Raw genomic sequence first — 15,493 nt, 5'->3', positions numbered from 1 at the left:
ACCTGCAACTTATGAATAGAGGCTAGTACAAATAATGCACGAATCGTTGAGATTTTTGTAACGGGAGAGTATGTATCAAAGTAGTCTAAACCAAACCTTTGAGTGAACCCTTTGACGACTAACCTTGCCTTGTACCGCTGAATCGAACCATCTGGCCTTAGTTTCTTCCGGAAGACCCATTTGTTGGAGATTGGTTTGAATCCCTTAGGAAAGTCAACTAATTCCCAAGTATGATTAGACACTATCGATTCTAGTTCATCATTAACAGCGATTTTCCAAAAACTAGCATCGATAGATCTTATAGCTTCTTCAAAAGTTTTAGGATCCTCATCTAATAGAAAAATTTGAGCTATAGGATCTGAAATGAAGTCTAAATCATTTATCTCAGAAATAAAGGAAGTAATAAAGTCTGGTCCAAAAGAGGTTTCAACTCTTTGCCTTTTACTTCTTATAGGCTCAAAATCAATTTGTTTAGAAGACCTAGCAGGATTACTAGAAGAAGTTGATGGAATATATTTTATTTGTGTTTCAATATTTATTCTTGGTTCCTTTAAAGGAAAAGTATTTTCAAAGAAAACAACATCTCTTGACTCACAAATAGAATAATCTTGTAAAAGCATGAATATGTATGCAGCACTATTCGTAGCATACCCTATAAACACTGCATCAACGGTTTTAGGTCCGATGGTGGACTTCTTAAAGTCTGGCAAGCCCACTTTAGCCAGACACCCCCACACTTTCAGGTATTGCAAATTAGGAGCGTATCCTTTCCATAATTCATATGGAGTAGAATCTAATTTCTTATGAGGAACTCCGTTCAAGATATGAGTTACCGATAGAATGGCCTCCCCCCACATGTTATCAGATAACCCAGAACTTATTAGTAAAGAATTCATCATCTCTTTTAAAGTTCTATTTTTTCTTTCGGCTATACCATTCTGTTGAGGAAAATAGGGGGCTGATGTTTCATGAATTATGTCATTCTTTTCACAAATATCTTTTAAGAAATTAGATCCATATTCACCACCTCTATCAGATCTAACCCGTTTGATTCTATCTAACTGATTTTCAACTTCTGCCTTATAAATAAGAAAGAAGTTTTTAGCTTCATCTTTAGTTCTTAGGAGATAAACTTTTGTATATCTTGAATAATCATCTACAAAAGTTATGTAGTAGTGTTTTCCTCCTTTACTTTCAATGTTTCTAAAATCTGCTAGATCAGTATGAATGAGTTCTAACAGTTCAGTCTTTCTATTAGAAACAGTCTTAAAGTGAGGTCTAGTATGCTTAGCTTCTACACAAATCTCACATTTGTTAAAGCTAGTTGTGTCTAGCTTAGGCAGACTATTCATATTCATTAATTTCTTTAAAGCATGAATATTCACGTGTCATAATCTAGCATGCCACATATCAATAGATTCAACAATATAAGCAGAAGTGGTAGCTTTATTTTCATTAAATTGAGTTTCTATGACAAATAAACTATTGCTTAAAAACTCTTTCCCCACATAATCACCATTTCGGGAAAGTACAAGTTTATCTGCCTCAAAAACTAACTTAATGCCTGCCTTATTCAGAAGCCCACCACTTATCAGATTTATACGAAAGGCAGGTACATACATAACATTATTTAAAGCCAGAGTTTTACCAGAAGTCAGCTTGAGTAAAACTTTGCCTTTGCCTAGCACTTCAGAGCTGCTAGAGTTCCCCATGTACATACGTTCACCAGTGTTCCCATCCTCGAACTCGGTGAAAAACTCCTTCATTGCGCAGAAATGCTTCGAAGTGCCAGTGTCAACTACCCATTCTGAACTGTTCTCCACCAGATTAACTTCTGAGACCACCGCATCAATGATCTCATCATCTTCTTCTACAACGTGCATATGTGGCTTGTTGTCATTCTGGCGGTCTGAGCGGTGTTGGCATTGGTAAGCTTTGTGGCCGGGTAAACCGCAGACATAACACTTGAACGTCTTTCCTTCCGGTTTGGCCTTTCCTGACTTCTTGAAGTTGGTAGCCTTCTGTGGTTTCGTCTTCTTGTCTTGATTCCCACGTTTCATGATCTTCTTAAATTTAGACTCAACCAAGTTAGCTCTAAAAGATAAATTACTCATAGAATTAGTAAGCTTATCTTTTAAACGGTTGGCTTCTTCAATCTTCATATGGCCCACAAGTTCTTCAAGCGAAATGTCTCTCTTCTTATGCTTAAGAGAGTTGCGGTAGTCGGTCCAGGACTTGGGCAGCTTCTCAATGAGTACATTGGCTTGCAACACCTCACACATTTGCATCCCTTCAGCGATGATGTCAGCGACTAAGTTCTCATAGTCATGGACTTGATCCATTATTGGCTTGTCGTCTGTCATCTGGAATTTGAGTCATTCGCCGACAACGTACTTCTTGATCCCCGCATCATCCGCACCATACTTCTTGTCGAGAGTGTCCCATATTGACTTGGCACTCCTTTCTCTAAGGAACATATCAAATAGTTTATTTGACATGTGGCTGAGCAGATGTCCTCGCACCGTCTTGTTGTCCTTCTCGTATTTCTCGTAGGTAGCGAGAGCGGCGGCGGCAGTTGCTAAGGCATCATCATTGAGGACCGCATCCGCATCATTACCGTGTCGTGCCGTGCCGTGCCGTGCCGAGCCGAGACGAGACAGACGAACGGCGGCGGCGGTGCGCGAGAGCCCCCCCTTGTTCTCTATCACTCAACAAGGAAGTGGAATGTCAAGCCTTAAATACCATTCCCAATAGTGTTTCCAACACTATGTGAGATTGAGCATTACCAACAACTGATAAAATATAATATTAATATGTAACACATATATATGATCATTTTGTAATTTATCAAAAGAAAAATCCGGTTTCATTGTTTCATCTGAGTAGGCTATTAGCACCATTGTAGGGGTAGTTCAGTAGGTGGACTTCATGAAAGGATAAATAATTAGATGCGAAGGAAATAAATATCATTGTAGCACTTGCTAAAATAATTAAAATTCTACTGAGATTTGAGTCAAAAGGGTGGTCAACATATGATCTACAAATTTTAAAATATGTACTCTCAAACATGAATTCAAATACTTGTTCATCACATTCTGTTTCATCATTTATTAAGAGCAAGCTATTAGTTAATTATTTCAGACTTTAAAACTGTTTCAATTTTTTTCTTATACCTGCTAAAAAAAATAGTTGGGTCGCATTTAAAAGTTGACTGTTTGGTGTGATATCAAATTCTATAACATAAACCAAAATCTACTTATTTAATTGGAATATAAAAGTTTTAAGTACCAAATTAAATATTATAGTTTGAAAGAAATATCGTATAGTATATTAAAGTTTAATCGTTATTTACATTTATCTTTTTTTCTAAAGGACTTAATTTAATATTGTTACGATTGATTAAGATGACGTTCATTTGTTATTACGATAATGTTTCCTACTTTAGATCATCGGATTGAATTTGGATACGTGATTCGTATTCGTAAATAGTTTTCTCATGCGGTTGATTCTAATCTGTGATTTGTCGGTGGTCTTTCAATAACATAATCCCCTTTTATGATTCGTTTGTTGTTGCGGTTAGATGTTTTCGTATCTACCTTTTATTCGAGTTTATTTGGTTAGATTTTTAACATTTTTCTTATATAGTATTTGTGTGTAGTTTCTTGTGTTAATGATTATAAAAAAAAAATATTCTTGTTATGTGTTCCAGTTTACATTTGTGGTTGTAAACTTTTATTGTAATTTGAATATTTTTCAATTTTAATAAAACTAATAGCTTCTATATTGCAAACAAAAAATATTTTATTTAATTTTAGTTTAATAAGCTAAATAAGATAAAATAAACAAATACGACATTAACGTATACATGATTCCATGAACCCAAATTAATACATTTAATATTGTTTTGATTCAAAAGTGATAGAACTGGACTGAATTATTACAATTGATGAGAGCTGCACATGTTTTGCCTAAGCAGGTGTTTCCTTTTTCTCTTTGGCTTCTTCATCACCACTGTTTTGTTTCGTTAAAGATTCCACCTTTTCTTCCATTTGGTCTACCATGTCTTCTACCTGCATTATATTTATTTGTGTAAATAGCCCTAACTAGTACATTCTTATATTTGGTTGAGTCGATTTCAATCAAATAAAAGAACTATAAGTTAACTGAGTTAACAAGTACTATTTTATCATTTAAATTTTATTTAAAAAGTAGTTGAGTCAAGTTGAATCAAATATAATTGTTTGATTTTCTATTTAAATTTATTTGTAATTGTTTATAATGTTATGTTATTGATTCATTCTAACTTAAACAAAAGTTTCTATTTATTTATTATATATATATCTTATTTTTTACAAATATAAAGAAGATTTATAATATTATTTAAAAATCAAATAATATTTAAAATAATATAATATATTTATAATGATATTTTTCTAAAGAATGAATTTTAATAATAAAATATTGATGAGAGTATCAAAGAGTCAAATAATTGACGAGAAATAAAAATTTACAAAGAGTTATAGTACGAAGATCAAATTGAATAACATAAAATTAAAGAATTAAATTAAAAAAAATAGAATTTTATTATCGAAAAGAGAAATCGAAGTTATGCATGTATTGTGTAATGGTTGAGGAGCATGAGATTCAAACCGTGACTAAAATAGACTTAGAATAAAAAATGAATTGAAGAAGCAATAAAATTAAAGATCAAATCACAAAACAATCAAATTAATTAGTTAAAGATGAAGATAATAAATGACATAGATTTAATATTTATATTCATACTTTTAAAATTCAAACTCAACTCAAATTCAAAATCTGAACTACTAATTCAAGATGACTCGAATAATTTAAAATTAAATAAAAATCGCGTTAAATATAATTTTTCTCACCTCTATCGAATAATGAATGAAAAAGGGTAAATTACACGTTTAGTAACTAAATTTTACTATATCTCTCCTATTTTACTCATTGTACTTTCGATTTTTTTCATTTTACTCACTGAATCGTCACTCCCTCGTTAAATAATTAAACGATGTTATGACATGAAGACTTACATCAAAACGACGCCGTTTTAAATTCTTTTAAAAAGTAAATTTTAGATTAAAACGACGTTGTTTTGATTAAAATATGATAATGTCAGAACGCTATTAATTTTTTTAATGACAGAGTCACCAAAAAATTTAATCTATAAAATTCAGTGGGTAAATTAAAAAATTGAAAGTACGATGAGCAAAATAGGAGATAAAATAAAATTCAATTATCAAACGTGTAGTTTACCCGTGAAAAAAAATCTTTTCATTTTTATACTATTTAATTTTTCAAAATTTTCTACTCCGCCGAAGAAAACGTTTAGGTCAGGGAGTTGGTATTGCAGTTCATTAATTTATTGGATTTGATTATTATTTTGGCAAGTGGTATCGATGACCATGTGCTAAGCCTACATATCTATGATAATAAAAGAATACCAACTTCCTAATCATTTTGTTAATAAAGAATTAATTCAATGCTGAATAACAAGGAAAGCAAGAAATAAGACCTTGTCAATGAAGTCTCCGGCTATGCGTGCACTATCAGCCGTTGCATCGGCCAAATCTTCAACAGTTTCAAGTGCATCCTTAAGTTTACCTTCTGGTAAAAGATCGCCAAGCTCATCCGTCACGTTCTCCACTTGCTCCGCCACTTTCTCCACAATATCCGCCACGGCTTCCACCGTGTCTATTATAGTTTCAGCTTCCTCTACACACACATACATACAACATTACATTTAAAGTTAGGTTCAAGAAGTAAATATAAATGCAACTTATTGACGATATTGAGGGATAGTACTGACGTTTGAGTTTTAATAATGGCCGCCAATTGCCCCTCCACATGGGTAGGATTATACTCATCAGAATCCCCAGAATCCAGGGTTTCCTGCAAAATTTAGAAATGACGCGACTAAACCTCATCCAAAAGCAATGAAATACAAATTTCTTTTTTTCTCCCTTTTGTAATACATATATAAGACTAACCAGGATCCAGGACCAGGAGTAGGAGTAGAAGGAACTATAGGTCCTGGTTCAACGCTACTGTTGCAGAAGGCCATGTTCCTATTTCTGTCAGTATTCTGCAATCTAAGACTTCTGGCCGAAGGTTGAAGCTTGGAGTTTCTTAGAATTTGATGTTTACCCTTGAGCTTTGATATCACCAAGAAACAAAGAATGGAAGGCTGAGATTTGCAGGACTCCATGGGAACCTTACATGTAAAGTTAAATCCTAAAGTAGTCGACATAACTTTTGAGAGTACAGATTCCTCGCGAAAGGGACTATACGTTTATACAGCGAAAGGGAAAAGAAAAAAACAAGAGAAAAATTGAGAATCGGGAAAAATGGTTTGGAATGGAAGAGAGGTGGTTGATGAATTTGCAGCCGGCGTGGAATGACAGGGTAGAGAAACACGTGCTTTTATATTATAGACGGCATGGCTGCTGCCTGGATTAGGAAGGAAGACAATGGTGTAATTCTCGCTCTCTATATTCTTCAAATATCATATTCCATAATGTGTGTTTGGTCTTTGCTTTTGTTTTACAAGAAATATTTAAGTTGATTATTATCACGTTTTCTTTTTTATTCCCTTAACCCATTAGTGGCAAAAAAGTAAAGGATCAATACTTACAATGGTCCTTTCACTTTAGTGAAATTCTCATTTTAAACCTTCTTTGTTTTTTTATTTAATTTAATCTTTTAACTTTAAATTTGTTATCATCGTAATCTTTTAACATTTTCCAATAATTTTTTTTTACTGAAATAGAGAGTCTAAAAGCAGTTTAAATCATTGGGCTTGTTTGATTACAAAAATCCTTATAACAAAGCATCTCATCCAATCACAATGGGTTTTAACACTTTTTCGTTTTCCTTTCTTATTCTCTTAGGCCCAAGCCTTATCTTTGGGGGCTATTCGAAATCCTACTCTTTCAACACACCAATGGGATAAAGCAGTATTTAACCCTGAACTTTACAGCTTCTCTTAAGTTAGTCACTGATTTGATTTTGGTCCATATTAGTCCCGAATTTTGGTAAATTTTCTCAACTTTATCTTTAAAATTTATTTATTTAATTCTTTTGATGGTTAAAAATTATGATCCCTTTTATTTTTTCTTTCTACTTTTATTTATTATCAAACATACTCAATTTGCTTTTCACTTTTTTATTTAACTAAACAAAATCTTAATGTTAAATTTGAGGGTAATTAAGAAGAAAACATAAAATTAAGAAGAAGAAAAAGTGTTAGCAGGTATGAGGTCCATTTCACTGGACAAGCACACAGTATCACCTTACTATGACCTTAGGGCAACCTGACCAGAGGCATGGTTAAAATGTTTTGAAAATCCACTTAAATCTAAAATATAACATTACCATCATGATTAGGACCCCCCACCAAAAATTGCAATATTGGGGAAGATTTTATCCATCTTAGAGTAATAAAATGTTCTAATCTCGTAGTTTGCAGTCACATCATCTTAAGTCAATACGTAGTGTAAAGTGTACTGTATTTATATGGAAAGAAAACGAGTCAAGCAACTGTAACACGCAGCTTTCCTAACATGGTAAAATAAAGCTTTAATCCTGATTTCAGTCCCTATTCTCTTTGAGATTTTGAAATTTAGTTCAGTTGATTTTATTTTAAGAAATTTGACCCTTCTATTTGACTGATTTAAAAATTATTGTCTAATGGCTAACAATATTCATAAATTTGAATACGCAGTATTCTAATATTCATATATCTATTTTAAAAATTAAACTTCAATTGGTAATAATTTTCAATAAGAAAGATAAATTTTAATTTTTAAAACAGAAAAACACAAGGATCAAATTCTTAAAATTAGACCAAAATTGAACTTTGAAAGAGAGAACCAAACACACTCCATACATGTAAATCTGTCTTTATTCTTCACTAAACCTTGAAAGAGACATATTAATTGATTTTCTTCATTTCTTCTCTTCAAATTCAAACAAACAAAAATGAAGTTTACAGGTAATTAGAGCCTTCATTTCTTTCATCTTTTTTTCCCTTCAATTCTCTCTTCATATAGCAATGAAAACCAGAAGACTTTTCCCGGCCGTAACTGAAACAAACGAAACCATAGGCTGCCCTGATTTCTGTGACCCTGCCTGCCCTTACAACTGCTACCCTTACCCTGACTACTATTACCTACCGCCGCCGCCGCCGCCGCCTCCTCCCTTCTCGGTTGAAAACCATCACATCTCACCTTATGTGATCGTCTTTGTTTCCGTACTTGCCGGTCTCATCCTTCTTCTCGGCTACTACGTCGTTATAGTGAAGTCATGTTTTGGTTGGTGTTGCTGGAGGAATGACAGGCAGTCACGAACTCAAACTGATACTTGGGACCAAGAGTTGATCAATGATAATAGAGTGGATCATCCTATTTGGTTCATCACAACCGTTGGTTTGCAACAATCGGTCATAAATTCGATCACTGTTTGTAAGTACAAGAAGGGTGAGGGATTGATTGAAGGGACGGAATGTTCAGTGTGTTTGAATGAGTTCCAAGAAGATGAGACGGTGAGGCTGTTGCCTAAATGCAACCATGCGTTTCACATTTCGTGTATTGATACATGGCTGAGGGCTCACACTAATTGTCCTTTGTGCCGAGCACAAATAGTCTTCGATGCCTCGTGTGCTACTCCAGCAGATCAAAATTCTGCTAATGTGGATGTAATTGTTGATAATCAGATGGAAAATTCTGAGAATGTCGGGATCGATGAAAGCGGGGGTGAAAGAGAATTGGAAGAGGCTAATGACCAAAGGGTTTCAAAGGAAGGTACCGATTGCAATGAAAATGGCACTTTGTTAGTGAGTGAGGCTAACGAGATAAGACAGATCAAAAGGTGCGCTTCCATGGATTCTTCTTCATCAGCTGCAAGTTTGTTTCTGGGCATTCAAGAGGATGTTGAGAACGTAGATTCGGGCATCTGGGCAACCAAAGACGAGGTGAAGTCAAGTGAGTTTAGGGTAATGGGAAATTCCTCCATTTCTCAGCATCTTCATTTAAGCCCGGTTCCAATGAAAAGATCATTCTCATGTGGTGGAAGGTTTTTCTCGTCCTCCAAACGTTACCGGAGCATGAATCCAATTCTTCCGGTGTAAAGCTTTTTACTGTTATAGTTTTGGTTTGAAGTGTGCGAAATTTGTTAAAACAGAGAAATTGTATGAATGGAAGCAGAAGCCTTATGATGAGAGGAATTATGAAGAGAAAGTTTGAGAAGAATAAATTTCATGTATATGCAATGCCAGGACACATTACATTGTTAAACATAAACTGATTTTCGCTTTTGTTAAGTTGAATTGGTTGAGAAAAAGAAAATATTATGGGTTGGTTGAAACCAGGCATAGAACAGTGGATTTGATGAGCAGTCAAAAGCTTTGCCTAATTTAGGTGGGTTGGGTTTTCTGTAAGGAGTGATTGCCATCTAATGAATCCACATTCTCTTTACTCTGAAGATGATGATCTAAGCTTATACAGATGACTACTATTTCATTCTTAACAACTCAATGGTGCCTTCTTCCACCATACATGAATTGGTCGAAAGCCCTATCAGTTTATGGGTTCACGTAGTCGCAGCCTTAAGCCCTATCTAAGCGAAAACTGGAGTTGTTAGAATAAGAAGTGGTTGCAGCCCGACTTTCCAATACCGGTGTTGGACTGTTGTGGCCTTATTTACACCTTCGGCTTTCATTTCCACTGGTGTAGCCTGTTTCCAAAACAAGATTGTTTCCATTAAAAATATGTTCAATTAAAGACATTTCTAATAAAAATATATTTTTTTAATATTTTATAAATATTTAAAATTTTACTTCTTTTATATTTATAATTTATAAACTCTACTGTGTTTAAATTTCTATTTATTCATTTTTTTGAAAATTTATATTGCTTTTATTTTTAATAGTTTTTATAAGAATTTTAATATTTTAAAATTTTTAATAATCTCTTAAATTATTATTTTGCTTGAAAATTTAATAAGACTTTAAACTTTCAATTGAAAAATTAATTATACCTCTAAAAATTTAATTATACTTTTAAACTCACAAAATCATTTACCTCGTCTATTATGTTATCATTCACACACGGATTATTATATCAATACAATAGATTATCACATCAAAATCATTATCTGACATATAAATATGAGAATGATCAATATCAATCAAGAGATGAAGTTAATATAATTAAAATGTATAAATAAAATTACTGATTTAAATGTAGTACAGAGACCAAATGATCGAATTAAGCCGTTTTTCTAATAAAAACAATTGGTGTTTTTTTAGCACCTCTAAGACTAAAAAAGAAAACTAGAATCCAAACCTGTGATTTTTTAGTGCTTACAACAAAAACAAATAGCGAAATTGATGCAATCTCGACAGCAAACGCCTTGAATAAAAAATAAACAATGGCTAACAGAGAGAGAAAAGCATGGTCAAAGTCAAATCTAATAAGTTCAATACAAAAGACAAACATTTGGATGTACTTGCATTATAATTATTTATCCACACTGGGAGAAACAAAACATTTTCGATCCTAGCAACATCTTTTGTTTGCTGATAACAACATCCAGATTCATGGACTTATTATAGTCTTTCAGTTTGACTTGAGAGTTTCAATGGCGTTTGTTGCCGAAATAACACTATTTAGAATCATATCTTGTCACGAACAACCATCCATGCATCGCCATGGATTACCGTTTGTTCCAACGCCCCCACACAGCTATTTTAAAACTATAATCTTCCATCACTCAAAGATCTCCCCAGATATTTTTCAACTTAACTTAATTGTTCCTTCGTGTTTCTCGAAAAAAAAAAACAAAATCACCAGTTCAAAGACCATTTGTTTTTCAAATGCAAGTGTGTGGATGTATATATTCTCAAATTCACGAGACCAACTGATCATCAGATTACCGATAAGTAGCTATGGAGTCAAACACTATCCTTATATTCGATATGGGATGATTTCTTTAAAATCCTTTTTCATTTTAATCACTGATTTGTTCAATATTTAATAGTCGTCGCTGATAATATTTAACAACATACGTCTCCGCGAAAAGTTTGATGTTTACACGACGGAGAGGCACTGAAATGTGGTCACATCATAACGCTTTTAGGACGCATTTTTATTGTCGAAGCTAAATGTAGGTCAAATACTGGTAGCACTTTCAGTAGCTATTCTCATTTCTTAATTATTACAAGCGTATAAAATGATAAAGACGCGAGGAATCTGTACTACTCATTTCTATTAAAGAAGATGTTATTATTCAAAGTCACAATCATTTGTACAAAGAAACTTCTTCGATCTTTCATGTAACTCTATCCTCTTATACAGGTGATAAAAGAATCTCCTGTCACTCAAAAGTTTTCGAAAACCCCTTTTTCCATGAGTCTGCGTCTTTCAATTAAAGGTGTTTTAACGTTTCATTGATATTGTTAAATAAATAATGATGACACAAACTTGGCTGTTTATGAAGGTATTTTCATGCATGGCTAAGCTAGCTTCCCTTTATTTTCCCCCACGGTGCGACCAAAAATCCAATGAATCTTCATATAGATAGGCCTAATTAATGATTTTTCAAATTAAGATGAGCAATATATCACTCTGGCTTTCACTTTTCATATCATGTAAGTTTCACGTTGGTTAGGAATTAGTAAGTAGAAAAATAACAAAAATAATATCAATGTAAGAAAAATCACACACCAAAGACGATTTGTTTGTCTTTGCATATTTTCACATATGAGCTGGGAAATAATCTACTCTAAACATAAAGATCTCAAAAAAGATAAATATTTGATGTCATATGTATCTCAAAACTCGTATACATATATGTCAAAACCTGATGTATCCTACTAATATCTATATAAAACTAATGTATGCAACTTAAACTACAAAAGTTACATAGATCACAAAAGGATTAAATTTATCTAAAATAATTATCTTGTTGGAGTTGAAAAGTCAAATATTGTTTTTCAACAATATTTGGCAGCCATTGTGAATTCAAAAGCAAATAGGGCGGCTAAAAGGGGCTGCTAAGGGGCCTGCTAAATATTTTATTATTTTGTAATAGAAATAATTATAAAATTAAGTCATTAAACTTTAGGGTATTTACAAGATTAGTCCTTAAGCTTCAACTATAAATACCCTAACCCATTTAGCTTCAAAATCATCCCAAATCATTTCTTTCTCCCAATACTAGAGCTTTCTTGTGAGCAGTGAGTGTTTTGTAAGCACCTGTAAATTTTCTCTCTTAGTAAAAGATTTGCAGCAGTCCGGAGACGTAGGCATAATTGGTTGAACTTCATTATCAATTTCGGGTATTATTTTTCCGCTTTTATTTCGCATTCTCACTAATCTGGTTATAGAGAAATTACTCGTTCTCGTTTATTTCCCAACAACTGATAATCAGAGCTTTTGTTTGTGAATTTTGTCAATTTTTTGCGAGGTCACTATTCATGTGACTAGTGAATTTCGTGATTAGTAAAAAATTTGTCGGTGATACGAGTTTCTCGACGGAGGTGTTATAATACACGGCGGTTCATAGAAATTGTCAGAAATGATCCAAAGAAGCCAGATTCGAGTGGGAGCGATGGATGCAGACGAAGGGAAGGTGAAAATTGAGAAGTTCAATGGTGCGGACTTTGGCTTTTGGAAGATACAGATTGAGGATTTTCTGTACCAGAAAAATCTATATCAATCTCTCTCAGGAAAGCAACCAGAGTAGGGATGGCAACTCAACCCGAATCCGACGGGTTCCGACCCGACCCGACCCGATCGGGTCGGATGTTTTAAAAAAAATTTCGGGTTCGGGTCGGGTCGGGTCGGGTTTTTTTTAAATGTACTGTTCGGGTCGGGTCGGGTCGGGTTTAGGGTGAAAAAAATCCGACCCGACCCGACCCGAAAAATATATATAATTTTATCCTATATATTTAGGGATAATTACAATAATGTCCCTCCATATATAATTTTTTTCAATTAAGTCACTGTTTTCATTGAATAATTTTTTTTATTATTATTTCGGGTCGGGTCGGGTCGGGTTTCTAAGTCATATATTCGGGTCGGGTCGGTCGGGTGAAACCTTAATTTCGTCGGGTCGGGTCACGGGTGAAAAACCCTTTCTTCTCGGGTCGGGTCAGGTGGCCCAAAAACCCGACCCGACCCGACCCATTGCCATCCCTAAACCAGAGGGCATGAAGAATGAAGACTGGGCTCTTCTCGACAGACAAACCCTCGGAGTTATTCGACTGACATTATCCCGCAATATTGCTTTCAACATAGCAAAGGAAAAGACAACGGCGGGTCTTATGGCGGCTCTCTCCAGTATGTATGAGAAGTCATCAGACTCAAACAAAGTTCACTTGATGAGGCGATTATTCAATTTGCGGATGACGGAAGGGGTGTCAGTGGCTCTACGCCTAAATGAACTCAACACAATCACAATCCAGTTGAGTTCCGTGGAAATTGAATTCGATGATAAAGTTTGAGCTTTAATTCTCTTATCATCTCTACCAGACAGTTAGAATACTACTGTTACAATAGTCAACAGCTCGTCGGGAAATAGCAAATTAAAATTCAACGATGTTCAGGATCTGGTATTGAGTGAAGAAATTCGACGGAGGGAATCGGGTGAAGCATCAAGCTCCTCAGCCTTGTACATGGAGTCTAGAAGAGACAGGTGATGCCATGATTCTATACGTCAATAGTATGATTGAATCATGGATCTTGGATTCAGGGGCATCTTTCCACTCCACCCCATGCCAAGAAATCAATGAGAACTATGTCAGTGGTGATTTTGGGAAGGTTCATCTAGCTGATGATGAAACCTTGAAGATCGTCGGAAAAGGAGATATCCGATTAAAGTTGCCAAACCAGACCACCTGGAAGCTGACAGGAGTGAGACATATTCTTGGTCTCAAAAGAAATTTGATTTCTGTAGGACAGCTTGATGGAGAAAGATATAGTACAACTTTTTCAGACTGTGAATGAAAGATTACCAAAGGAGCACTCGTCATTTCTCGTGGTAAGAAGACTGGTACTCTCTATGTAACCTCAAATTTAGAGAATATCATTGCAGTATCAGATGCTGATGGAAAATCAAACATATGACATCAAAGGTTTGGTCATATGAGCAAGAAAGGGATGAATACACTTTTGTCAAAAGGGAAGCTGTTGGATCTAAAGAATGTAGATGTCGGACTATGCGAGGATTGCATCTTTGGCAAACAAAAGAAAATCAGTTTTGCAAAGATTGGCAAGACACCTAAGGCAGAAAAGTTAGAATTGGTTCATACAGATGTATGAGGATCATCTCCAGTTCCATCTCTTGCAGGCTCACTATATTATGTCACCTTCATCAATGATTCAACAAGGAAGGTGTGAGTTTATTTTCTGAAGAAGAAATCAGAAGTCTTTGATACCTTCAGAAAATATAAGGTCATTGTGGAAAATGAGATTAGTTTGAAAGTCAAGCGGTTGAGGTCTCACAATGGAGGATAGTACAAAAGCAATAGATTCAGAGATTTCTATGCAAACAATGGGATCAAGATGGAGACAACAGCCCCTTTGACACCACAGCAGAATGTCGTAGCAGAGCGTATGAACAGAACTCTGAATGAACGTGCCAGAAGCATGAGGATACATGCCGGCTTGCCCAAATTTCTATGGGCTGAAGCTATCAACACTGCAGCTTACCTGATCAACCGCCGGCCCTCTGTTCACTTGGATGGGGGAATACCAGAGGAAGTTTGGAGCAGAAAAGAAATAAACCTTTCACACTTAAGAGTGTTTGGTTGTATTTCTTATGTACACATAAACTCTGCTGAAAGAAGTAAACTTTATGCCAAGTCCAACAAATGTGTCTTTGTTGGTTATGGTGGTGATGAGTTCGGTTACCGGTTTTGGGACTACGAAAATTGAAAGATGATTAGAAACAGAGATGTCATTTTCAATGAGAATGTGATGTACAAAGACAGGTCAACCGTAGAATCAAGTAGCTTCAATGTCGAAGCTGAAACAAAGGAATTTGTTGAGTTTGAGAAGATTTCTGGAAATGATATTCAGACCAGTCCTGAAGAAGTTCAAGAAGAACCGGTCACACCAGAACTGAGACGCTCCTCTAGAATTCCTAAACCAACTCAGCGTTATTCGCCTTCTTTGCACTACTTGTTGCTGACTGACAACGGTGAACTAGAGTGCTATGATGAAGCAATGCAGGTGGAGGATTCAGTTAAGTGTGAGTCTTCCATGAAAGATGAGATGGACTCGCTTATGTCAAATCAGACGTGGGAATTAGCTGAATTACCACCAGGCAAGAAAGCACTCCATAACAAGTGGATTTACGGGATCAAAGAAGAGAACGATGGGATCAAACGCTATAAAGCAAGATTGGTTGTCAAAGGTTTTCAGCAAAAAGAAGGTATTGACTACAATGAAATTTTCTCTCCAGTCGT

General features: G+C 34.9%; 2 protein-coding genes across 3 annotated transcripts; one reads left to right on the top strand and one right to left on the bottom strand.

Annotated features, from left to right (window-relative positions):
• Nucleotides 1-3,905: 3,905 nt before the first annotated feature.
• Nucleotides 3,906-6,502, bottom strand: LOC120180202. Of its 2 annotated transcripts, none has more exons than XM_039185581.1 (4): nucleotides 6,015-6,502; nucleotides 5,834-5,916; nucleotides 5,540-5,742; nucleotides 3,906-4,070 (listed from the first exon to the last, which is right to left on the bottom strand). In XM_039185581.1, the coding sequence occupies exons 1-4, from the start codon at nucleotides 6,272-6,274 to the stop codon at nucleotides 3,969-3,971; spliced, it is 648 nt and encodes a 215-aa protein (XP_039041512.1). In that variant the 5' UTR covers nucleotides 6,275-6,502; the 3' UTR covers nucleotides 3,906-3,968. The 2 variants fall into 2 exon arrangements, with proteins under 2 accessions (XP_039041512.1, XP_039041513.1); XM_039185582.1 differs by having other exon boundaries at nucleotides 3,910-4,070; nucleotides 5,540-5,739; nucleotides 6,015-6,489.
• Nucleotides 6,464-9,457, top strand: LOC120180292 (RING-H2 finger protein ATL54-like). The gene is made up of 2 exons (XM_039185643.1): nucleotides 6,464-6,543; nucleotides 8,011-9,457. The coding sequence occupies exons 1-2, from the start codon at nucleotides 6,464-6,466 to the stop codon at nucleotides 9,149-9,151; spliced, it is 1,221 nt and encodes a 406-aa protein (XP_039041574.1). The 3' UTR covers nucleotides 9,152-9,457.
• The last annotated feature ends 6,036 nt before the right edge of the window (nucleotides 9,458-15,493 follow it).

This window comes from Hibiscus syriacus, unplaced genomic scaffold (genome assembly GCF_006381635.1).
Source record: "Hibiscus syriacus cultivar Baekdansim isolate YM2019G1 unplaced genomic scaffold, ASM638163v2 tig00112491_pilon, whole genome shotgun sequence".
NCBI classification, from domain to species: Eukaryota; Viridiplantae; Streptophyta; class Magnoliopsida; order Malvales; family Malvaceae; genus Hibiscus; species Hibiscus syriacus.
The sequence above is the reverse complement of the archived record's forward strand: the minus strand, read 5'-3'. Positions and strand labels throughout refer to the sequence as shown.

Coding starts and splice junctions, on each gene's coding strand:
- LOC120180292 (XM_039185643.1), top strand. CDS start 6,464: ATGGCTGCTGCCTGGATTAGGAAGGAAGACAATGGTGTAATTCTCGCT. Junction 6,544..8,010: donor CAAATATCATATTCCATAAT/GTGTGTTTGGTC, acceptor ACAAAAATGAAG/TTTACAGGTAATTAGAGCCT.
- LOC120180202 (XM_039185581.1), bottom strand. CDS start 6,274: ATGTCGACTACTTTAGGATTTAACTTTACATGTAAGGTTCCCATGGAG. Junction 5,917..6,014: donor ACTCCTGGTCCTGGATCCTG/GTTAGTCTTATA, acceptor TAAATTTTGCAG/GAAACCCTGGATTCTGGGGA. Junction 5,743..5,833: donor GCCATTATTAAAACTCAAAC/GTCAGTACTATC, acceptor TGTATGTGTGTG/TAGAGGAAGCTGAAACTATA.